This window comes from Rhamphochromis sp. 'chilingali' (assembly GCF_963969265.1).
Source record: "Rhamphochromis sp. 'chilingali' genome assembly, chromosome: 2".
In the NCBI taxonomy this organism is placed as follows: domain Eukaryota; kingdom Metazoa; phylum Chordata; class Actinopteri; order Cichliformes; family Cichlidae; genus Rhamphochromis; species Rhamphochromis sp. 'chilingali'.
Window position 1 is genome coordinate 33,077,187 of NC_137930.1, and position 26,785 is coordinate 33,103,971.

The 26,785-nt window shown below is 39.5% G+C and overlaps 1 protein-coding gene across 2 annotated transcripts in view; it reads left to right on the forward strand.

The window, feature by feature from the left end:
- The window catches only part of rxraa (retinoid X receptor, alpha a), a 115,101-nt gene that overhangs the window by 65,165 nt on the left and 23,151 nt on the right, over window positions 1-26,785 (forward strand). For both annotated transcript variants that reach the window (XM_080876472.1, XM_080876473.1), the window contains exons 3-5: window positions 2,150-2,388; window positions 20,083-20,233; window positions 23,033-23,212. In XM_080876472.1, coding sequence (XP_080732598.1) covers window positions 2,150-2,388; window positions 20,083-20,233; window positions 23,033-23,212 — 570 coding nt within the window. The remainder of the gene's footprint in view (window positions 1-2,149; window positions 2,389-20,082; window positions 20,234-23,032; window positions 23,213-26,785) is intronic.

Here is a 26,785-nt window from a genome sequence, read left to right on the forward strand (position 1 = left end):
AACTGATGTGAACCTCAGCTCTCTAATGCCAGCTATAAAAATGGATTGAGAAATTGTTGTAAATTAAAATACAAAAATGAGGGAATGTCTTTGGAGACACTGAGATATGTCACTATTATTATTATTGTTATTGTTATTATTATTGTTATTATTATTATTATTATTCATGGACATTTTTGCAACATTTAATTGTTCAGCATTTTGCTTGCAAAACTAATTATGTGAATCAGTTACTGATAAGGCCACTGTTGTTTGATAAATTATAATGTCTATAAATACATTTATGTTCAAAAAGCTGGTGTGTCTTAACGGTGTGTCCCTTTGTGGGACATTTAATGAATAAAAATGGGGTCGATGGATGTGAGATTATAAAAAAGAATGATGGAAGCAAAGGCAGGCTCAGTCATAAATGGAAAGTATGCAAGACTGAACTGCAGTGTTGAAAGTTGAGACAGGAGGTTTGTTATCAGTACACATACAACAAAGTTGCCAAAGTCTCAGTGACATAGCACAGCATATCAGTACTTCTTTGCTAATGTTCTCACCTGTCTCATATCTTCTGTGTTGACAGCTGATGGAAAGATGGAAAGCTCAGTCAAGATAAAGAGTAGCTCTGATGATTGGGGGGGCTGTGAGCGCAGATGAGCTTTTGTACACATGACCTTATCCTTATCATTCTGACTTCAGTCTCAGTCACTGCAGGATTCTCCTCAGCTGTGGTGCAAGGTCATGCTTGTCATTTTCCTGAGCCCACTACTACCCCATTCATAAGCTATATGCAATATAAATCCAGTGTATATCCCTGACCTCGTAGATGCCTCAAGGAAGGACTTCAGTTTACCAGAACGAAGCAGTCTGTGAGAGAGCAGCAGAACTGCTTTGTAAAGTTATACAGTCTTTTTAAGTGTTTACCACATCCATGGCCCCCCATATCCATAAGTCTCTACTGTGTTTTATTTCTTTTAATGTCACACTTGTTTCTTTCCTTTGTCTCATTGTATATCTACGTTTGCCTTTACTTCACGGTGTGCTCTGCTCTTTGTGTTAAGCATTATACACATAGCTGGGAACAGGATTGACTGTTAAAGAGAAGACCATAGACAGTTTAAAAGGGGTATCTTGCCACCAGGACATCACCTACTGGTTTGTGAAGTCCCACTTAAATCTGTGATTTCAGCTTTTTGGCCATAGCCATCTTGGAAACCAGATGTAGTGACTTAGGGATGAATGAGATTGTGAAACTGTGCACTCGCTGGCTAATGATTTATGGTTGACAAATCATTAGCTAGCAAGCCTTTCCTGGATTATTCTCCTTTGTGACTCTTAGACGGACCACAGTTGAACAAATGGATTTAATCTTCTGTTCAGTTTGACCTGAGACTAGCAGGTGAGACTCATCAGGAAAGTGTTTAATGAAGTTGCAGATTAAGAAAGCCGAATGTCACTTTCCATACACTTCTAAGCAACCACAAGTCTTTTTTGGAACTACATGAGTTTAAGGCACTTTTACGCTGGCTTCACTTTTCAGACCTGGAAACTATGTCCATTTATGGTTGGTACATTACTTGTAAGTTTCCCAGGATATGTTAATCCATCAAAAATGATGGTGGAGAAAAACAGCAGAGTAAAGAAAACCAACACCCTGTTCATGTACACAAGCTTTTCATGACATTCTGCCCATACCCACAACCGTTCAGCCGCTGACTTTGTGGTTTTTCCACTATTGGTGATTGTTGGATTTAATTGTCTTAAGTGTTTTTTGCTGAATTGTCCATTTTCCTGCACAGCACTCACATTAAAGAACTGCCTTCACACTTTACCAGATGTGCTAGCCTTGCGGTGCCAACGACCCTGGCTGGAAGAAACCAAGTGTGAGAGCGTTGTTTTGAAGAATTCTGAGTGTTTATTCAAAACTTAGTTATCAAAGTGGCTTTTTGGTCCAAATTGTGAAGCCTTGCATCAGGTTTTTCCTGTCTCATTTTGCTTTGAAAATCTTATGAAGGCAAACTCAAAAGACCTTATTATCATAAGAAAATATGACGGGATGGTAAGAATTACCCGTGTTTATTATCAGTGATTTTCTTTGCTCATTGGAATCGTCAAGATAAAATGTGTAATCTTTCTGTTTTTTGTTTTTTTTCCTGAACAGATTCATCAGGCCAGGTGACCTCTTCGCCCTTGGGATCACCAACCTCCCACCGTGGAATGCACCCATCTCTACTCAGCCCAACGTCCATGGGGCCCTCAGGCCCTCTCCACTCTCCCATCAGTACGCTGAGCTCTCCAATGAATGGCCTGGCTTCACCCTTCTCTGTCATCAGCTCACCCATGGGCCCTCACTCCATGAACTCACCTGGCATGGGCTACGGTCCTAGCGTTAGCCCCCAGGTGAGGCCTGTTAAGAGACACTTTTAAAAGTTTACATTTTAAGGATGATTTTATAGAGATTAGTAAGCATACTGACAACAAGTTATCTGCTCACTTTCTGATAAACCAAAAGATATATTTCTTTGATACTCACAGCCATAGCTGTTGCTTGCACTTTCTAATACCTGAAATAGTTTAAACCTGGAACTCTCGTGGTTAGCCCAAAGGTTTCTCACCCCAACCGGTCGCAGCAGATGGCCGCCCCTCCCTGAGCCTGGTTCTGCCGGAGGTTTCTTCCTGTTAAAAGGGAGTTTTTCCTTGAATTTGGTCACAGAGAAGATGCTGGACTGAAGACCTCCTACTGATAGCTTTAATTGCTAGCAGAGTTCCATGAATGTCTGTAGTTTTTCATGTTTGTTTGCAAAAGCTTGCCAAATATTGGCCAAGCAGCAGTATTACTAAGAAAGTGCGAAAGAACGAGTTGTGAAGTTGTGCCAGCATGTTTCAAAACTTTTGGTTTGAAGGCAAATGGTCTTCGTTTCTGGTTTATGTCACACTTTTCAAAGTTTCAGTACAGCTTGGAGAGCTTGGACGGTGTTTGTAGACAGATCCATCACTTTCATTCAAATTATAGGCGAAAGCAATATGCAGGTCTTATCTTCCCAGCAACTTTTGATCAACCTTCAGCAACTTGCAAGTGGTCAGGGAGTGCTAAATTATCCCTCACAGTGAGCGGTTGCTAGGTGGTCACTGATCAGTCTGTAAGCCAGGTGCGACTGGGACCTTATTCACTACATCTTACACTGTCAGCAGGATTTTCACATCCAAAATGTCCAAAATGGTCAACAGGTGTGTGGTCTGCAAAATGTCAGTAGAACCACTGCAGGGACAGTGTGGTTTATTTTTGTATCAAAAGGAAAAAGTTTGGAGAACTTAGACTGCTGTCTATATGTTGTGTTTTAATAAAGAACTGACAGTTTTTTGCACTATAGATCTCTCATTATAGACCAAATTCTGATTTTCATTAGTTTTAATTACATTTTCATTTGAGGTTTGAGAGTCATGCACATCATGGGTTGCTTTTTTATTTTAGGCAAAGTACAATATTGCAAATTTACAACATTAATAGAATCAATTCCACCTGTTTCCTCATATAGATTTAAATATGATGTTACTCCAAAATGCATTAAGTTACTTTGTAATTTTATTATTGTGCGTTTTAACAAATGTTTTTTAAAGTTAGCTATTTTTGGAAGAAATGTGATGAAGGAAATTAAATATCCACTACCATATATCCAATATCCATAAAGTGGATTTCATATATTCTATAATTGTAATTCAAATTAAAAACAAAGAAATAAATGAGGAAAAAAGTGAGTTACTAGTAGCTGGTTGTTTTGTTGGGGCCAACAAGAGGCACTTACAAAAGGCAAAAATTTAAGTTAATGACCCTTCTACCTTTTACAACTCTTAATTCTTCTATATAGATATTGTTGACCAAAAGTTTTGCTACTGTCCATTTTTAACGAGGGGCAAAAGCAGATCTCTGTAAATGTGAGGTGTGCACTGTATTTATTACACAAGATCAAGAAAAAAAGCCTCGTAGCAAGAAGCTGTAGTGTGTTTAGGGCAAAATGAACACCCATTAATGCTACATTTTTCATACTGTAAGAAACCAGAAAGCCTTCATCCTAGGTTTCATGAGGTTTTCTCTGTGCTCCCTTTCAGATCACAGAGAAGTGCAGCTGCCCTAAGCCAACCAGAAAAACCATTTACGTATATCGTGTCTTGCAAATTGCAGTCACATGTTTCAAAAGTGCAAATTACAGTCAAAACTTGCACACTCACACATATATGCACACATATCATTTTCGTAAGCCAGGCCCCAGCAGACAGAGACCCTGCTCTGACCCTGTGGCACAGTTAATCAAGTCCTATTCAACTGGGATCCCACACTAGTTTAGCTCTGTCACTCTTACTTCTATATCTGAGGCATATTTTTTCCCTGCCATATCTTACTCTCGTCTCTTTCTATTCATCCATCCTTTTTCTTTGGCTGTCCACTTTCCCAGTCTTGTTCTATCCTTGTCTCTGTCACAACATCTCCATTTTCTCCCTTTGTCTCTGTCATTTTTGTTCCATCAATAAGCTTTGGTTTCTTTGCTATTAAATGCACACACGCAAACAATTGAGACATCAAAGCATACAGTGGCCCAGTTTCAGTTTGGTGCCATATCTAAAATTGAAATAGTTTCCCCCCAAAATGTGGTTGCTGCCCTTCTTTATGTTTGTTGATTTTTTTTTTTTTTTTTTTGGATGGGCTCTCCTCGCTATTGTTGAGCTTATCTGTGTCTTCTTAGTGAAAGTGTCCCACATGTAATGGAGTTTAGAGTGGATTAGGAGCACTTTGTGAAAGCAGCCAAAATCTTTCATTGCTAGAAAGCCCCTCGTCCTTCTCCCTACCCTCTCCTTCTTATTCCTGGGCACTTTATGATTCCAACACTTTCATCTGCACTGCCATTTCTGTCCTGGAGGGGTATTCTTTATTTGCAGGTGAAATTTTTAGTTAGCAAAACACTTTGGTGGGTTCAGCTGAACCTGCAATGTTTTTCACTGATTTACATTGTGATGATAGTGAGGCACACGTGTGGGGGTGGAGAGCTGATATTAGACTATGGTGGATTTTTAATTTGTCCAATAGTGGGACAGGAGACTTGAGAAAGCTGAATGACACTGAGGACCACACAACAACCAACTGAGCAGAGAAACAAAAACGGCTAGTTAGCAGTTAGCTCAATCATAAACCAATCAGATGCCTGAAAAATTAAAAGTAAATCATGAAATATACTGAAGCAACTGTCAGTGTACCAGGTTGTGGGGAAAAACTGCTCTGTCTCAATGAATCTTTTACACGTGCTTTAGTGTTTTGATATAACTTTTTAGGTGTACACATTAATCTTAAAAATATGTTTACATTATGGCATTCATGAAAAATATCCTGTGGTGTCAGCATACTGGGGTATTTTTGTACCGCCTCACAGCCAATCCCACCATTTTTAGTAGCTGTGTCAAGAACCAGTAACAACTGATTCAGTTAGTGCCAACTGTTTTAATACTGTACTTACAGTAATTATAGCTGGTTTAGTATTTACAGTGCTGTAGTGGTTCATTTGTTGAAACACTTGATGTGAGGGCAAATGCGTCCAACAAACCGAAGGTTACCGTACTGGTGCGATTTAATTGTTTCTTTATTATTCAAAAAATAATGAAAATACATTTTTTGTAATGTTAAAATATCTTTAGATAACAAGAAAAAATATCATTTTGGCTGACTTTTTTGATTAGTCTGTCTAAGAGAAGCAGTATACACACAAGTATTATGCTTAACTTAAGGTGTATCTGCATACTATCATTATATTGCAAAGCTTTAAAAAAATTCTCATTTCATTAATGCTAAAGAATAAAGAAAGGAAAAACAAAAATGTTATTGTTGACACCTGTGTTTTACATATTTCGAATGCCACCCAAACCCAAACTGTACAGGTGGTCTTGTAAACGGTTAACTATGAGTGATTCCATAACCGAGATTGTTGAGGCTTCTTGCTGCTGCTCAGCAAAGGTGGGGAACAGTGGTTTGATTTGAAAGTGCAGTGGCTTAGAGCATAAAGATGGTGGCACTGCCCTGTGGTCGTGAGGCGCGGCACATCTGATAAGACGTGATTTGAGTCAGACGGCATATGCCACTCGGCTGACTTGCTTTTGTCAGGAGCAGTTAACTGGAACGAGGTCACAGCTCAGCCTTTTTCACTACTTAACCGCCCAGACCAGTGTGAGACCCTGCCTAAGCTAACGGCTCACAATGCACAGGCGTGGACACACACCAAACTGCATATACTGTACTTTCTTTCTAATGATCATACATGCATATGTAGTATTATAAAATACAATAATCACAAGAATACCTTATTTGACCATCAGCTGCACTCAGCAGCATCTTCCAGTAGAAAGATTACATTTATAGATGGACATGCACGGTCAGGTGGTAATCGTGCTTACCTACTTTGCCCTAAAAGCTATATATTTTTCAATAAAAAACAGTGTATAAATGAAAAGCAGCAAGGTTTAACTATCCTCTACATCAAAGGTTTAATTGAAAACATGATGAAAGCTTGGGAGAAGATGAACAAAAGTCCTATTCATACAGGAGTCTCACATCCTCAGAAAAAAGCTAACCACATGTAAAGAGAGAGACAGTCCTTTATTATCAGCCAGTTCTTACATCTTGAACAACAGTACTTCCCCTTCAGCTCTGTCCCGAGCATCCAGACACAATGACATACTGCGGTTATGTTCTTTCTCTGTGAAGAGGACCATGCATTGTCAGCAAACATACTATACATAAAAGATATTGTGTGTTATTTGAAGCGCATACTTTGTCTTTTATTTCGTGGTCTTGCCAGGGTTGTCAACTCATATTTTCTGGAGTTCTATGAAGGGAGAGGTTGCAAGACATCTTTTGAGCTATATGCTCTGGGTGTGTTGGCAAACCGTAGTCGTGCTTCTTAGTATCAAACTCATCAGTGGTTATGTCTGTAGGCTTGAACTTACTGAGAAGACAGACCGTCCCCCGATCACAGACACCGCAACTACCCAAACACATGGAAGGGATTATAGTGGTTGGAACACAGTTCACACTTGCAGTGACAATGAGGAGAATTGTCTGGCTGTTGGGAAAAAGGGGTTCTTTATCATAGAACCATGGCTGGCTACCATTTTCCAGACGCAGTCTGTACCCCTCTGGGTTCTGTCCTCCCACTGAAACCTCGCAGCAAATCCTAAACCAACAACAGACCAGTGTCTCACAGTAAGGCTTTCAAAATACACATTAAGCTCGACTGTTTCTGGACTCAACAACACAAATGTGAAAAAGGTGTAAATGTTTTACAAGAAATGGAACACGCGTTTAATAAATTATAAATGAGCGGCGGCCGTGATGTCATGTGCCACTTTTCAGTACATCGTGTTTAGGCGTTTGTGTTGCTAGGAGCCTGAAACACAGCACATTCAAGTGAAAGAGAGAGAGAGGTGGACCTTAGCCCCTTTCTCTGTGGGAGTAATAAAGGTCCCTTCCACTGCTGTGGTCTTTGATGGACTTTGCATGACATCATGGCTCCATGGCTGTAGAAAAGAACTGTGTGTAAGGTCTTAGGGGAGCAATCAAGGCTCTCTAACGCCAATCAAAGCTTAGATGTGTTAAGGAAAACTTTGAAACCAATTTAGCGCTCACTTTTTCCCATAGCACTATAAAGGTAAAGATGCAGTGCAGTTCTGACGGAATTAAAGCAAATGATTTTTATAATGCAGATTTTATAGAAAATAGTTCGACAAAGAGTTACGTTAAAGCCCCTCTCCTTTGTTTGCTTTTTATTAGTGATCTTATTTTTGTTATTTTTTCCATAACTTTTTATTTTACAAGGCTTCAATAGCTGATGGATTGTGTGATAAAGCTTGGGCCTGTGTGTGTTCTGCTTGTGTTGTGCCACACAGGAGTTGGGCCATTTAGGAGGTAGGAGCTATAAGGGATTGAAATGCTAACGTTAGGCTTAAGTTTCACGGTGCAGCCTCATAGTGCAGGCTCTAGACATTGTTGTTTGAATGCCTTGAGGGCACACTTTTATTTTAAAGCTTGAAATAATCCCTTCAGGGCTTTAATTGCATCTGCTGGTGTGATATTACAGCAACTCAATGCAGCCTGTGGACAGACATGTACGCTGTGGTATGTCTGTGAAGTGTAATGACACTTTCTGTATGACTAATTCTACTTTTGTCACTGCCCAGGCGCCTGTAAAACTTGAAGTCATGCACAGATATTAGTCATTTTATATTTATAAACTCTTTACAGTCCTATAATAAATTATTTTCTTCAGCATTCATAACTAAAAATGAAAGATGTGTTACACAAAGAAGGCAAGGCTGACATTTTCTATGAAAAGAGTGTTGAAACATTAGTTTAATCTTGCAAATGTCAGATGTTCAGTATCAAACCTCATTCTGGCAGAATTGGTGTTGATCACCCAACATCTTGTTTAGGATTAGGGAGCTAATCAGTCGGAAACAGTCATCAATAAAGTACTTGTTTACTTGTTGTCGGCCATGGAAAGTAAAAGGGAATCCAGTTGCCTGACACTAATACTATTACCCAAGTAAAAGACTCATCATTTAAAAGCAGTTGGATTTGTCATCACATTATCCGCCAAATGGTGGAAAATGGAAATGTAACTAAATGACTTGCAAAACACTGCTAAATTCATTGGTGGTTTTACACTGAAATGGTCTTTAAATTGCTGCCAGATTATGTGTTATTTGATAAAAGACATATAATTTTGTTCATTTTTATGGTGCACGGTAGGAAACACCTAAAAAGCTACACTGATAACGTAATCACTAGAGCATTAATCTCTGGACTGGTGCCTGTCTTGAAAGCAAAAATATGTCTTTATCCATCTCGAAGTGAAATGTAAGATAGTGACCCATCTTTACAACAAAGAGGACATGCCAGTGTACAGTTTTTGAAATAGTTTCTCACAAAGAGTGTGATATGGGAATACTGAATGGCAGACAACTCAAGTGCAAGTGCAGCACATTATTCATACATTTTCTGTAGACATGCATCAGTTGCAATTTTCTTGCCAGATTTTGATAATAAATCTGATAATTTGATAATTCAATAATTTTGAAGTCTGGCCTGCTGACTAGATTAGGAAAAAAAATCCAAAATACATTCAAACTTGTGCCCCCATTTCCTGTTTTTTTTTTTTTATTTGATGTCACAACAGTCATTTTAATATTGCAACAAAGAGAACAGCTCAAATAAATCATTAAAAGACTTTGTAGTCACCTACGTTTATTTTCAGTGCTATCAAAATGAGGAAATAGGAAATGATATATTGTTAGATAATTGGCTGTTGGCATTCGCAGTTTACATAATTCAATTTGTGTTTAATTTTTTGTCTTTTGCACGACATATTTCCATCTAGCACAGATATTGCAGTTGTTGTGACATATTTTCCTATATTTAGTTACATTTCTGGACAAGTGCATGTCAAGCTATGACGGATTAGCACAGAATCTTTATCTAAGATTAATCAGCCCATCGCAGCCTGTCAAATACATATGATTGTAGTTGCTGGGTGATCATTTAGTGCATCTCTAATTTTCAATAGTCAGACAGTATTACAGCATGTAGCTCATTTTATCAGTTAGAAATACATGTTTATTCAAAGGTTGCAAAAACTGAGGTTTTTTTTGTTTTTGTTTTCTTTGTTGTTGTTTTTTTCCCTTGGAATAAGACAATTTTATCATTGGCCATTATAAATGTATATATGCAGAGTATTTGCATTCTAGGTCACACACTAATCAAAAAATAATAATTCAAGTTTTATGCTGCATATATCTTCTGAATTTCATGCAAACTCAATCAAATTGATTATTAATTAAAATAATTATTGAAACTAAATTCTGGTGGCTCTGATTAAAACATCGTTGGGTGGCACCAACAATTTCTCTATGCAGGAAACACCCTGGCTTTTGCTGTATGCTCATCAACACCCACGCAAAGCCAGAACGACACACTTACACATGTACATGGAGACCAAATGATAATGCACGCTTGTGCTTGCATGTAACTCCAGAAATTCATATATCCACTAGAGATGGCACGATACCACTTTTTTATGTCCGATACCGATACCGATATCATAAATTTGGATATCTGCCGATACCGATATGAATCCGATATAGTGTTTTTTAATCAACAAAACTGTTTTTTAAATATCTTGCTGCATTTTGTATAAGTTCATACTCAAGTTTAAAACAACAACTACACTAAAGCTATTCTGTTATACCTGTATGCAAAAAAAAATATTTCATAGTTCAGCAATACTGATCAATCTAATAAACTTAAACCTACACCATCCTCCCTATTCTGGTATTTTAAAGAGTACTTAGCATATATATTAAGCAACCTAACTAATAGAGTTCCAACTCCCAGCAACAATAAAAATAAATAAATAAAAAATAGGGAACCACCCCTCACGCTCCACCTCATGATGCTTAATCGACGTAATCAACCTTAATTTGATGCAGTGTGAAAAAAAAATGCACAGAAATCAATTATTTTTCAAGAAATATTAAATAGATTCAACATCTTTCTTCAACAAAATTGCAGACTGCACAGATGGTACCTTCCCAAAGGAAAAAGTACTATAGCTTACTAGGGTATATACACTCAACAAAAATATAAACGCAACACCTTTGTTACTGCTCCCATTCCCCATGGGATGGACGTAGAGACCTAAAATTCAGTCCAGATACACAATATAACCATCCCTCCCAAACAGTGGTCACAAATCAGTCCAAATGTGTGGTAGTGGGCACATCTGCTATATTGAGATAATCCATCCCACCTCACAGGTGTGCCACATCAGGATGCTGATCTGACACACCTCACAGGTGTGCCACATCAGGATGCTGATCTGACATCATGAGTAGTGCACAGGTGTACCTCAGACTGCCCACAACAAAAGGCCACCCTGGAATGTGCAGTTTTGTCTCACAGCAAAATGCCACAGATGCCACAAGCAATGAGGGAGCGTGCAACTGGCATGCTGACAGCAGGAATGTCAACCAGATCTGTCGCCCGTGCATTGAATGTTCATTTCTCAACCATAAGCCGTCTCCACAGGCGTTTCAGAGAATATGGCAGCACATCCAACCGGCCTCACAACCGCAGACCTCGTGTAACCACACCAGCCCAGGACCTCCACATCCAGCAGGTTCACCTCCAAGATCGTCTGAGACCAGCCACCCAGACAGCTGCTGGAACAATTGGTTTGCACAACCAAACAATTTCTGCAAAAACTGTCAGAAACCGTCTCAGGGATGCTCAACTGCATGCCCGTCGTCTTCATCGGGGTCTTGACCTGACTCCAGCTCGTCGCCGTAACAGACTTGTGTGGGCAAATGCTCACATTCGATGGCGTCTGGCACGTTGGAGAGGTGTGCGCTTCACAGATGAATCATGGTTCACATTGTTCAGGGCAGATGGCAGCTGAGAATGTCCCAGTTCTTGCATGGCCAGCATACTCACCGGACATGTCACCCATTGAGCATGTTCGGGATGTGCTTGACCGGCGTATACGACAGCGTGTACCAGTTCTCACGAATATCCAACAACCTCGCACAGCCATTGAAGTGGAGTGGACCAACATTCCACAGGCCACAATTGACAATCTGATAGACTCCATGCGACGATGTGTTGCACTGCATGAGGCAAATGGTGGTCACACCAGATACTGACCGGTTCTGGGTCCCCAGACCCCCAATAGCGCAAAAAACTGCACATTCCAGAGTGGCCTTTTGTTGTGGGCAGTCTGAGGTACACCTGTGCACTACTCATGATGTCAGATCAGCATCCTGATGTGGCACACCTGTGAGGTGGGATGGATTATCTCAATATGGCAGATGTGCCCACTACCACACATTTGGACTGATTTGTGACCACTGTTTGGGAGGGATGGTTATATTGTGTATCTGGACTGAATTTTAGGTCTCTACGTCCATCCCATGGGGAATGGGAGCAGTAACAAAGGTGTTGCGTTTATATTTTTGTTGAGTGTATATTAGACTTAATAGTTACTATATACAGTAATTGACTTCTATTCATTTTACATCAAATTAAAACTTTGGGTGTCAGATAATTATTTATTAAAAGCTAGACATTTTAAATGAGAATAAGAAAGAAAAGTATGTCTTTGTGCCCTCTTTTCCCTGTTCATGCCCTATCGGCCCCCCTGGCTAAACTTTGCTAGATCCGCCCCTGCACAGTTGCCAGCGTCAGCTACGTAGAAAAAGATCCTGGAGTAGAAAGTAATATTAAATACATTCTAACAATAGCTGATCAAGCTTAAACGTGCTGCTGTTGTTCAGCCGCTGGTTTCCTCTTTCTGGTGCAAAGTGGGCCAAAAGCAAACTAGAGTCACGGACTCGCAACAGAAAAGCCGATCAGCTGATCATTAAGCAGTTTCATGATTGAAGTAGCAGCAAGAAGAGGCAGTCGTTTGTTAAGCTTAACGCAGGAATGCTTTACAAACATTCAGAGATGGACTTACACACTTGCTTTACTTCTCTCGGGATAACTTTATCGGAGATGAAATGCCGGGTTGCTAGCGAAGCTCCACATGCTATCCAGACCACCGACAGGTCCCGCATGCCACAGCCGCTCTATCACGTGATGCATACTGCTCCGACTGCTAACGTTCTGAGGTGAGTTACGGCGTGTTGCAAGTTTTGTGAGGTGCTTTCGTGATATTTAATGGATCGGATTACATTTTTTATTTTTCTCCGATATCCGATCCAGTAATTTAGGTCAGTATCGGACCGATACCGATACGTAATATCGGATCGGTCCATCTCTAATATCCACATAGACACATAGATCCACTCATGCCGTGAACCCACCCCAGTATGTGCAAAAACTCCAATAGATTCCAAAAACACTTAGACAAAATCCATGCCCAGCAGTGCCATTCTGAGGTGAGACAACAGCTGCAAGTTACTGTGTGTATTCCAGCTTCACTGCTGCAAGGCTCACTGCTTCCACAGCACTGATAGGCTTAATATCCTCTTTTTTTCACTGCAACAAAAGTTTCTGTCAAAACACGCACACACACACACATAAGCTGGCAGTGCTTGCGATGATTCATTTTATCTGCTATGGCACAGCATGGTGCGAGTGTTAGAAACCTCCAAGCTGTCTGGAATAATGTCTGCTTCTGCTAAATTCTACTGGGAGAGAGTAGGGAGAGCGTTTTAATAGAGCTTAGTGACAATAATCACGGAGCTATTTTACAAAAAGACATACTTAGGAAGGATTTATATTTTGTAACCAAAGGCTTTATTTAATGGTTGATAAATAATGTATGTATTCACTTAATAAGCTATTAAAATACATAAATTATGGCCACGTTGTGATCCCATGTGTAAGTGAGGGATCCTTTTTTTATTTTTCATTGATTCCTTTCGTTCACTGAGACTTTTGAGGGAGACTTAATTATTCACTGTTATGCTAAAAGCCTCCATAAATACAAGGTTTCCACATGCAATCACCAAGGCTTCAGCTAAGTAAGCAGTTCAAAAAATAGTCACATTATTGTTTCCTGTTATAACGTTTTGTTCTTTTTGAAATAGGCCAATGCAGTGACTATGTAGGGGTGAATATAATGGTAACACGGTGCTTTTTAATTACTGTGTATTTAGAAAGCTTAATGTAAGTACAATGTAAGTACACATTATGTACTGCAGTCTGTAGAAGCATAAAGTATACAGACATTTTTCCATTACATAGGCCAAAAAATGTCTTTTTGACAGTAATTCTGAGAGTGCTGGATGTAATCATGATGGTCATACAGTGTATACTGTAATAGCTAGAATTTGCCTTTCCTTCCTGTTTCCTCATCCTGAGCATGACTCATGTAATTTGCTGTTACATGACAGGACCTATTCGCAGAGGATCCCAGAGTTCATCCACAAATGACTGCATGAGCTGTGCTGTGCATGTGTCCGTTGATTAGTTTTTGTTATGTGAGCTGTTTGCGTTCAAAAAAAGTGTCTTTAAGATCTCTCATAAGTTATCTAACTGTGGCTAAAGCCCACAGGCTACAGAAGAGGGGTCCATCACCACATCCTCCCTGTGTGAAACCTGATACCCCGTCTCTGTTGATGCATGTCAAGATAGCACTCACACACACACAACACAGCGATGAGAGGAAAGTTCTCACTCATTCCACCCATGCTTTGCACGAGTCCCAAGATAAGTGTTCTTTTAGAAGGAAGTGATTGTCACAATGTGTCAGAGGTGAAAGGGGACTCGGGGTTATCATTAGGCTAGATCATTACCTGATCCCCTGTCCTCACCTCTCAGTCGACAGCTGGTTAGACTTCATCTCGTGTCAACAGCAGATTTGTATCAGGTCCACTCACACTTCCTTGCTTTTACATTCTAGCTGCAGATAGTTTCAGTTTCATGCCTTAAAGCAGAAATAAATTAAAGTTACAAAAATTAATAATTCTTAAGCAAAGCACAGTAGAGGGAGCGGAACAAGTGTCAGGAGTGTGATCGGAAACAGTGGGTTGTGAAGTAGAACATTCAGTTCGTGGTCATGTTGTGCCGCTCTTTAATGGAAAACCTTATGAAGAAATTCTATAAGGGCGTTTTTGAAAAGACCCAGTGAAGATAACTTTCTCTGTATTAACAAAGGTGCCCTTGAACAGCAAAGTAACTGAAGTTCCACATGAGGATTGTGCATTAAGGAGTGGTGCATGAGGATTTGATGTCTCCTTTTGAAGTATCTTTACGAGCAAACTCTGTGCTCTGACTCTCTGAATCGAGCTAAGCTCATCTTAAGCACAGGCCTCTACTGTCTCTACTCTTCTTTCTCTTTTGTCCTGTGTTCGCTCAGGGGACGCCCCTTTCTTTAGATTTCCACCGCCATGTATTGTCATAGAATATTAATAGTTCACAGGGGCTGTTCAGCTGGCAAGAATATTCTGTTATTTCTGTTAAAATGAATTATGAGTAATGTGAGCTGCACTAATACACTTTTTTTTTTTCTCTTCATCGTTATTTTGTTGAACTATTGTTTTTTTTTCTTTATGGTTTCAATAATAAAATATTATAATTTATTGTATTGTCATTTATCTTTTTGTAGTATATTTAGTTTTTGAGATCACTGGTTCATGATTGGATATTTTGTACTTTGTAACTGGAGTATATATTGGTGTAATAAAGGCCATGATGTACTGTTTTTGGCTGCTGTCACATAGTAAAACTTTGGTTTCGCTTAAAAATGAACTGATTGCAGTTTTATTGGCCAATTCCAATTTTTATTTTCAAAATAAAATGAATTATTAAACTACAATTTGTACTGATTTATGTAACAAAGCAAATGTCAGGTGCTTAAATCATTTTCCAGTGCGTTTATTCCTTTAACATATAACAGGGCAGGTGCTTCATTGTCAAATCTTTTCTATTTCTCACTTGTTTCTAAATTTGTGCTTTCATCCTTTGTTCTTACCACATACTTTAGGTTGCTGGCTTGTGTCTCACTTTGAGCTCTGGATAGCTTTAGTTTTAGCCACTTTTCCTTTGTAGTTTCTTTAAAATGCACAGGGGATGATCGGGTATGTGGTTTGTTGGTTTGAGCGTTTTTGTGGTGGTGTGCCATAGATTACTTTGGGTAACTTCCACACTAACATGATAGTGTGTGGCTATAAGTGTGTGTGTGAGATTTACCTGCACCATTGTGTGCATGTTTTGCACCCACAAAATGGACCAGTTTATAAGTGTCCATACTGGAGGCTAACTGGTCGGAAATCGTCCCATGTTGGTCCCCGGAGAATCGATTGGTGCACCTCTAGTTTGTTTGTTTTTTCTTCACTGTAATGAACCACACATATGTGTTGCTATCATGACCCAACATAAAAAAACACTTGTTTGGCACAATGTGTCATAGTGTTTTTGTAATTCCAAACCAAAGTAACACTTATAAATAACTTTTTACGTGCTGTTTTTTATATATTTCCATGCAGCCACTGATACTTTCTGTCGCTTTTCCATTCATATTTGTAGAACTATTAATTCATCACCTTTAGCCTAATGTTTGAATGTTACAGCAGAATGCTGGAGCCAGCAGGTGGCACAGAACATATAATCATGCATATCAGTTCAGTGCAGAATCTGACACCCTCAAGCAGACACAGACCCCCACTGTACTGGATGTATCACTGGAATGCCCTCCACAACATGTTATGTAACACCTGCAGAGAGAGAAAAAATGTGTAATTTAGTTAGACCATTTCAGGTCTCTTTTGTTTTGTACATTGTTCTGCAGGGAATCGTGTGTTACGTTGAAAAGTCTTGGATTTTAAATGACCCTCGTCTGTTTTAAGCTTTCTTGTCCTTAAAGTGTCTCTTTGGTGTCTAAAGAGAGGCTTGTTAGTGGGGTTTCCCTGAGCTGTACACACAACTGGCATACCTCCCTGCAATGGTTCACATACGTGTGTGTGCTGTAAGGGCGGGTGCATATATTCTATTTCCAGAACTAGTCCTGAGCCACTTTAATCTCCCTGCCTTGTCTCCATCACCATGGGCAGAAGGAAAAGAAAAGTCCCCCCCCTAGCCTGCCCACCCCACTGTTGGGGAGCAGTGTTGCTGAGATTGAGTTGCAGGTTCACTGAAAATAGATTGTAAGAGGGAAGAATCTTTTCTGTCAGGGAGAAAGAGGGTTTGATAGAGACTGTCTCAGTCAGGAAGACAGCTCTGTTAGTGCTGCACTCCAGGGGAAAGGACTAGACTCAGGCGTTTAACTGAGGTAAGACCTCATGATGTGGGTTTGTGCATGCATGTGGATAAACTTGCATAGATGTGGGTGTGTTCACGTGCTGCCAAAGCGATGCAGGTATATCCCTGTATCCTTTTTGTCCTGCAAATTTGAGGCTATATCCAAACTAATCTTTTCTATTTATTTTTTTCTTTCTCACAGTTACCACTAGCATCAACGCTAGGTCTTTGTTTTAGGACCCCTTAAACCATGGTGTTCCACAGACTGTGTGACAGGCCCCCTGGTGGGGCATTGAACCTCAGTGGGGAGTTGGGTTTTTGGCTTGCTTGGATAACCAGGGGAACGATATGAAAAGAAGTTCATCTGAATGAATATCATCTAATGATGGAAAACAAACGGGATGTTTTTCTTTTAAATCCAGTTTTGAAGATATTTATTTTAGTAAGATTCTGCAAGGATTGGTGGGACTGGTGTTGCAAACTTTTTTGGGGGGGTATTTGAAAGTTTGATAAGCTCTGCTATAAGTAGATACACAATGAACACTGACATTTTTTTTAGCTTGAAAACCAGATGCAAAAATTATACCAACTTTTTCTGGCTGATTGCATCTTGTAAGCCACTGCATATCCTTAATTGATTCGTCACGCTCCTATCACGTGGCCTTATACTGGAAGAAAACAATGACATCAGCTTTGACTCCCAGGAGTTGATTCAGATATTGAATTGCATGCATTGCTGACCTTTAGTGTCCCTTGAAATTCTGCATTGTATTGTGTTTTTCTACAATGTTTCCTTTTTAACCTTTATTTGATGTCTAAAGTACTATAAGAAACTGTGCAGGATGGTAACCTTTTTTTTCCAACTGAGGCTGTCTGTGTGTGCCTCTGTATGCGTGTGTTTGTTTGTGTGCATGGCTCAGGCCAGTGGTGAGTGCCAGGGTGTAAACTAAACATTTCCTTATGGTGAAAGGAGGTTTAGCCTTTTTAACTCACTCATCCCTCCCTCCCAAGTTAATCCATCATTCACACAGCCAAACATTCTAACTTATGTAAGCTATAATTTTGAAATTCAACTCAGTTTCCCAAGTTCCCATGACACCCCATATGTCATGCTGAATTCTCTGGAAATATGTGTAAAATGATGCAGGAGACATCTAGTATTTCCTATTTGATGTGATGGCAAATCACCATGGGCTTGAATATTTCTCTCAATGGAAGCATGGTGTATTGTAGCTTCCAGCAATATGTATGTATTTGGCACAGCTAACATTTTTTTTCAGCATTAAAGAGGGATCAGATTTTAGGGTGTGTAATCTGTTGAAGGTGACATGCCACAGTGGCTTGTATACAGTTTGTGTGCAGTGCAGGTAGTATCTTGGCCGTGTGTACTTGCAATTTGAGTATGTAGTTATTTACATATTTACATATAAGCTGCATATAAAAGTCTTTTTGTATGCATATCTTATCTGCCTTATCTTTATGATACATGATCTGTAAAAATACATAGAGAAATAAAAATAAATTAAACTGATATATTGTCCATGGTTCTAGAGGAGCTTTGTTCCTTGACTTTCTTTTCTTATGAAACATGCTGATGAGTTCAAATATGGGAACTCTGGACTGGAGGGTTGTTGGAGCTTGACCCTTCACTAAAATTCAGTATATCTCAGCTACAGCTCCTTTGATTTTCAGCCCGTCTGTTTCTTTTAAGTTTTCAGTATGATTTTGCTTCTAACAATATGTGGATCAAAAATCCATTTGGTGCTCACCGGGACACACGTGTGTATCCAATAAATGTGATTTTGCAAAAAATCACTTAAAACATTTCTTCTCTTTTTTTTTTTCCTGAAAGTTTTTAAGTCTACCACCTTTACTCGTGTACTCTGAATAAAAACAGAATAATACCCATTTTAATTTCAAGGCATTTTTAGCTAATATTCTAATTAGTTTCATGTATAATCTAAGTGATATTTCTATGAATTGTAGCAATGTAAACCTGAGATTCTGTAATTCCCAGTTATAAAGATATTCCACAGCTACAACTGTAGTTGTGTAACCACTTACCAACATGCATATTAACTCAGTGGCTGTTTGGTTTATGTCCTGTGCGTCTAATAAAGGGCATTGTTTGCCCTGATGTATACTTTTCTATGTTCTTCCATTATGCTCTTAATGTACTTTTGTCAGATGAGTGTAAACACAGCTTAGGGTGTGTTTTAGAGTGACAAAATATGTTAGCCCTGTCATCATAAGATGTAAATGGCTTTTCTGTCATTCCTAATCCCAGCAGATATAGACAGGGTTTCTCTGCAACAGTATGAACTTAATTTTAACTCAGAAAGTGTTTGTGCTATAAGACATTTCTCATGTGTGGTAACTTAATAAAAACACATCTGGCTCTGCTCTGCCAATAGTGTTCTGTCTCTCATCCCTCTGTTATGAATGTGCCTGTGGAGAATCTACTTGTCTGACTATATGCAGTTTTCCTTCCCCCTTTCTTACCATCATGTAAAATTACTGTGGTTTTAGCACAGTCAATCAGACTAGTGCTTTTACTTTTTTTCATGAAGTCATTTTTTTCCCACTAATAGTTGGCTTGTTTCTGTTCCATCCAGTATATTTAGTGAATAATTTATACATTTCCCCTTAACGTTTATCTCCTCTGGAAACAGCGTGTAGCTTGTTATAATAATTAGCCTCCCCCTTGCTTTTCACTTTCAGCAGAAAGCAAAGAGGGGTCATTTTTGGATGAATTGTATCAAAGCTCCTTCAGAGAGAGAGACACAGGCAACTATTGAAGTTAGACTTAGGGCTGCAGTTGCGCTGCTGCTAAAACAAATGCTGTCTCTTTATTCTGCTGTACTGTTCAATTTTGCAGTAGAGTTATGCTATCGCTGAACATTTTGGAGCCAGCAGGGCTTGTTGAGAGCATGAATAAAAGAGTTCCTGGGGTTGAGTGGTGCAGGATCCTGCTGCGCCAGATTTAGATCTGAAAATGAGGGGAACAGGAGGGAGGAGAGTGAAAGGGAGAAATGACAGAGGAAAAAAGAGGTGTTGCTAGGGCTGCTGACCATCTATATTACGCATCAGTAGTCTTAATATGGCTTTTGTTTTGTACATTTCAGATTGTTCAGTACTCCCTGAGTGACATGACTCCAGTTTCATGTAATGTCCTTATTGTGTATAATCTTCTTGTTGAATTTGACCTTAAGCTTATGTGATTTATTTGACGGTGCTTGTGCGATTTTGATGTTTTGAGTTTAGCGGGCTGCATTGTGACTTGTCGGCGTGTGTGTTTCTGTGTGTTGATGTTCCAGCTGAACTCTCCAATGAACTCTGTCAGCAGTACGGAGGACATAAAGCCTCCACTGGGCCTCAACGGCGTGATGAAGGTGCCTGCCCAGCCCTCGAGCACAGCTCTGTCACTCACCAAACACATCTGCGCCATCTGCGGTGACCGCTCCTCAGGTGAGTGACATCAGACTGTGATGACTGTCTGCAAAGGAAGCATGAAAATAATTCAATGTCAGAATTGACCTTGTCAGAAATCTTTTTGAGAACTGGTAATGGCTAAGGTTATTTTCACTGGAGATTACTGTTTTTAAAGGTAGGTGTGCGAAGGGGGAAAATCAAAACACAGGAACTGGAAACGTTCACAGAGCACATCTGTGCAGTGAACAGCAACACCAAGTTCACTTGGGAGGATGTCAGTGGAAATGGATGGGGCTTTTTGGACTACACATTTTAGAGAGAAGCTTCAAATTGGAGTATATGGGTTTATAAGAGCCCTACACCTCTGGGATAAGAAGGGGTTTACAAGAGTAGAGGGGAACAAGAACCAGAAACACACAAGAGAAGACCCTGAAATAGGTAGTTACTCAAAATGGGCCTTCTGATGTCTGCCCCCAACTGGGTGCAGTAACATCCAACTGGATGCAGTGATCGGAATGCCATTGTTCATCAACGGATTGATGAACAATGAATGTTGCATCTCCTGCATCTAAAATTTTTAACAGCTGCTTCAACAGTGTGCAGCAGACACAATGGAGTCACCTCTACACTACAGTATTTAAAATTCTGGGAAATTCCCACTAATCATTTAGAACTCCAGATGAGCGGTGAAACGTCTCCATGTAAGTCCATTTAGCACTGCTTAGCACTTAGGTGACTATTTGAACATGTTCACAAATCACTTCCCAATCAGAAATTTCTAAGAATTTTATGCAGTTTTCTAAAAGATTGTAGGGAGACTTGACATGGAATAGATTATTTAAAAAAAATCTAAACAGCTTAGACTGGATAACATTGCACTGTTTCCAATTAAAATAAAACAGGACTACACAGCATCTTGCCCAAGCCTGGGCTCTAACCACATGGAGAAACCTCCGGAGAAGATCCACACATGAACTTCGGTCAGAAAATGGCCCCACAGTATGCTCTGGCAGAACTACATACTGCAGCTTGTTGGAGTGGGAGAGCTTCCTGGAAAGACAACAGTCATCAGAATTCTTTAAAAATCTGGGCTAAATGACAGGGAAGCCAGAAAAAAGCCACTCCTGGAAAAAAAAGCATGTGAGGGCAGCAACAGAAACGCACATGAAAGGAACCTAAATCATGTGGCAAAAGATCATCTTGATTGGATGAAACCTAACCTTGAATCGCTTTTTTACTGAAACAAGAAAGCGCTATGTCTGAAGGCGACCATGCGCAACTCATCATTCATCCCTACTGTGAAGCAGTCAGTACAATGAATAGTGGGACAAGTAGAGGCAGATTTTGGAGTTTCTTAATTTTCATTTCAACACAGTTAGAGTTCAGACACTGGCAAATTATATTCAGATAGAGATACAAGATATATTCTACAGTGTGTTCAGGAGAAACAATGTGGTTTTTGTCTTTATCGTGGAACCTCTTCGGGATATTCGAGTGTGCATGGGAGTTTGCCCAACCAGAGCCTGTTTAGTGGATTTTCAGGAGGAAGCACTGGGAAAGACCTGAAACTAGACAAATTACATTTCTCAGCTATCTTGGAAATGCCTTGGAGTCTCCCTAGAAGGGCAGAGACAGGGACCAGGAAGAAGGAGGCCTGGATGTCTCTCCTTAGACTCCTGGCCCCTTGACCCAAACATGGATAAGCAGTAATGGACGGATGGATGGACAGATGGGTAGGTGGGTGGTCATTTAAGGCTATTTTTTGATTAGTCTCTGAAAGATGGTAACGATAACAATAAAGCAAAGTCAATATAACGTGTTACAAGAAAAGGCATAAAATTCCATTTAAGTCTGGCACCCTTAATATTTCTGTAATCTTTTTTTGTCCCAAATCAAACTTTCTCACGTAGCACTTTAGGTTGCACAATAAATAAAGATTGTAAATAACCTTTTTGGCTTCTCAAAGAACAATAGCTTGCTCCAGAGTTTTCTTAGACATTGGCTATCATTTGGCCAACTTCTAGCTTAACCACCTGAACCACAAGAACATTAACCCTGGGTGAACAGATAACCACGGGTTATCCCAGGAAATGACTCTCACAGCACTCATCTTTGTAGAGTTGTCTTAAATCTCTTTTTTTCCCACACTGCCAACAAATAACCATGTGTTTAATTTTTTTCTGGGGATAACCATGAAAAGTTTGTAGCCTCTGGATAAAGGTGGATATCTAATTCATTGGACAGTTTTACTGTCATCCTGCGTCATTGGTGCTGTGTGCACCCAAGGGGGAAAATCAAAACAATGTTTAATAGCAAGTCATGCTTCATTTAGCTGTGCTCGGGGGCTTTATTTATCTTCTCTGGTGGTCTGACCCAGCAGAGAGATAACAAAGAAACAGTTTGATCAACACTGGAGAAACCAAATGGACTCCATCCGTCATAAATAACAAAAAAGAGCTGTTAGAAACAGGGTCAGACAACACCATATTAGACTGCCCCCCCCTCACATATTCCCTTTAGTGAGCCTCTCTTTTCCTTCATTACCAAAGGGTTAGTAGAAGGGTCTGTGATCATAATTTTTGTTTTGTTCTTTCAAAGTGTTTCCTGGGTATTTCTTTGTGTTATTGTAACCACAGAATGGTAAATAACATGTTCATGAAATCACAGTAAATTCCGCGAATGTGTTGTAGTTGGTAAGGTCATAGGTGTGTACTAATGAAGAAGCAGCAAAACGGCCAACTCAGCTAATTCCATGTGCACTGTGTCACCTTATGTTTCCAAAAAAAGGATCAAAAACTAACATTAAGCAAACAATCTCTTTTCCCTTTTCCTCAGGTAAACACTATGGAGTCTACAGCTGCGAGGGCTGCAAAGGTTTCTTCAAAAGGACTGTCCGCAAAGACCTGACCTACACCTGTCGTGACAACAAAGACTGTGTCATTGATAAACGCCAGAGGAACCGCTGTCAGTACTGTCGCTACCAGAAGTGTTTAGCCATGGGCATGAAGAGAGAAGGTACAGCACATACCGTTGAGGATAATGTCTCACTTTCCTATTTCCTTATCTTTATTAATCTTCCTTTTAAAAGGCTCAATTTTGGGGAAGTGAGTAGCCGAGGAGTACATTCAGAAGTCCATATGATATGTATTTTTGGCATTTCTGTGAGTAGAAATATACTGAATTTTGAGATTCCAGAATTTTGAGGTATTCTGAATTTGGTTTGCACTCAAACTGCTGGTGCGTTTGACACTGGTGCAGAAACAGTATCGGAGTCATTACTTGAAATGAAAGTGCTGTACATAACTGTTGCATTATTCAATATATCAGTTTCACATTACTCATCAGTAATGTGTTAACAATATAACTTAAGCTACACCAAAACAAATCCCTATTCTAATAAGGACACACATACGATCTTTCTTTCAGTATTTATGTATGAACACAAAGCTGAAAAAACAAAGCAAAGTTGAAAAACAGCCCAAAGACACTTCAAAGCAATTGCCACAGCGATTCTACTTTAATTCTATAATGCACAGGCTGAAAAGGAAGCTGCAGCGCTGCAAGCATGACTGCTCATCACTGCCTTTGTTACCTGTTGAAGTCTAGGGCCTGACTGCTGGGCTGGGGCCAGCACACATATCTGGGCTTTAGCTTTGCGTTAGCATGCTGGCTGTGCAGATTTTTGCAAAGAGCCGAAGTTATGTTAGTAGTACAAAGCTGTTGTTTGTTTCCTGGATGCAGTAATGTCCATCTTCCACTTCACCATTTTTCTGCTTCTAGCACGCAAACTGAAATGATCTGATTGTAGCACAAGTTCACAGGAAAAAAAGAAAGTTTGTTTGATGTTTTATGTTTCCGCCTTTCTATCTGCCTCCCATGTAGATAGCTGAAGAACTTTTAGTAACAACGTCATTTTAACTTTAATCTAATGATAGAATTTAGTACAAGAGCACGTTACATTACTATGTTACTGAAGAATGTGATTTCATTATATACATTACTTTGGAATGCATTACACCCAACACTGCACACAAACACTCATTTAAGCTACGACTTCATTAACGACAGAGCTTTCAAAATACCCTAGAAGTTGACATAAAATACTTTGACATGTCAAATGTAATCCTTCCTTTTCTTTGCAAAGTTTCCACTTCTTATAGGCCAAAGAAAACAAAAAACAGAATACTTTGATAAACTTGGCAAGTGATGCAGAGCTGCAAAGACCAACTGTATCTCACCCAGCAAGCGATGTCAAGGGTAACTGACGTCATATGTTAGAGACGCATCAAATTTTTAGAAAACCCGGCATCTCAAATGAGAGAATTTTCTGCTTGCAGCATTAGTTTTTTAGAATGCATTCATCTGTTCAGCGCCATGAATCAAACATGGCTGTGCGTGGAAACCAAATGAGGGTTTGTGAGAGCAGGCAATCCACACGGAGACTTCAGCAATGTAGACTGAAGAAAAACATTCTCGGTTAAACTATGAAACTATGCGAGTTTATGTTTCCTGTATTTCCTGGAATCCTTTTTTGTCTTTTTCTCCTTCTAATGATTTTTGGAAATTTACATGTGGTGTGGGGAACAGCTTACCTAGTTATTGTAAGCCACCTCATTTTTCACACAGTGCAAAAGATGGATGCTGTACTTATGTTGCAAGATATGTGAAGTTTAATACTCCAACTGAGTACTCCAACTGGATGATGTCTTGTAATTGCACAGCACGATGAAAAATTTGCACCACATTCCTAAAGTTATAAGCTGCTGATGGTGTGCACATAATGCTGTCCTTTTGGAAGACATTCAAAGATTCGATCAGCCACATGGGACGAAATATAGGGCCTATTATTCGAACCCAGTTTAAGATCATTATTCAATTTCTACCATTATTCAGTCATTTTTCAGTGTTAATGTTATTTTAAAAGGAAACCATTACCTACACATAAATAGATATTTATTTTACTGGGACTGCAGACTTTGACCAGAGACTTTGAGCTTTAATTCAAAAGGTTTAACAGAAGTTTTCTTTTACCTGTTTAGGAATTACACTTATTTTTTTCCATAGTCTCCCATTTTCAGAGGCTATTAACATGGACTGGGTCTGTGCAAATGCAAATCCCATCTTTCTTGAAAACAGAATCTTCAGCTCCATCTCCTTTTTTCTTCTAAATCAGACGTTGGTCTTTAAGACTAAAAGATTTAAACGTCTGCAGTCAATCTTTGTCGGGGTTACGGCATAACCGACGTAAGTAGCTAACGCCGTTACCATCATTCATGCTTCATTTCCGTGGTGTTAATTGCCTTGTGGTCGAGCCCCAGTGCTTTATATGTGGTGCCAGCCACCATAGAAACAAATAAACTCACAAGACTTTTTTTCCCACCCTCTTGGGTGCCAATTCTTTGTTGTTGTTGATTTTTTTGAAGCAAACATGATTTTCCACTTCTTTGTACTTCCAATAATTTTGGCAATTTCCCCCCAGGGATTTGCTGACATCTGTGAGTTCTTATATAAGGCAGTGATTATTAATCTCTCTGATCCTTTCAATAATGACAGTAAAAACACTGACAGAAGTGCATAGAAGGACTCCATAGTACTGAACAGGTGAATCACAGTCACATGGTAGTTGTTGCTGTTATAGCACACAATGAAATGAAGACTATCAAGTTCTGAATTGGAGCAAGAAACAGATGTGCTGCGCATAGAGTTTCTAGCTATTTCTCATTTTTAACCCTCATCCCTTGTCGGGCTTTTAATATTCACATCACACAAACATAATTACAACACTTAATTATTCAATTTCACGTGACTATCTGGTGTCGTTGTGTTTGGATAATAATTACCTTTTACTTCCAAGTATTAAATAGAAAACCACCCCAAACAAATACATAATACAACTTAGAGAAACACTGACTCTTCAGTTCTCATTGAGATTCTGGGATTCAGTTGCACTTCAAACCAATGGATTTTTTTGGCTGCAGGTTTTAACCTGACTTATCTTGACTTTGGGGTGAACCTGGGTACTCTGGGTTCGGCTTTATTGCCCGTAATCGTCCTTGTTCAAAGGAGAATCATTTTGATGATCCGTTTGTGTGCTACACTTTATTCCCTCTGTTTTACCAGTTCTCAACTTTGCCTTTTTTTGCATTTCTTTTTCAGAAATGGATTAATGGCACATCTTGAAACATGTGTCTGCTGCATACTGCCAAACCTCACCCATGCACTTGTTTTTATATCAAGTTCTCATGTCATCTTCAGCTTCTTTTTTTTTTTTAAATATGGCTATATTGGCTCAAAGCAGTTCAAGAAACCCAGCAACACAACGTGAACACTGAATTGACAGATAGCTTTTGTAATTCATTATGGAGCAGCACAGTAAAGCGTCTCCAGGGAAAGCTCACAGTGGGGTTGAAAGTGGTTCTGTTGTCTGAGGGGAGGAAAAACATTCTGTGAGGTGTGAATTTTAACACTCCATCTAGGTGTTAGAAATATTAGCCCTTTCAGCAGTGCTGTTAAGCACTCTTTTGCACGTTGAACAAGCCAGTTACTGCCTTTCTTCATCAAGGCAACCATGTTTACTGAAAAGAGTGC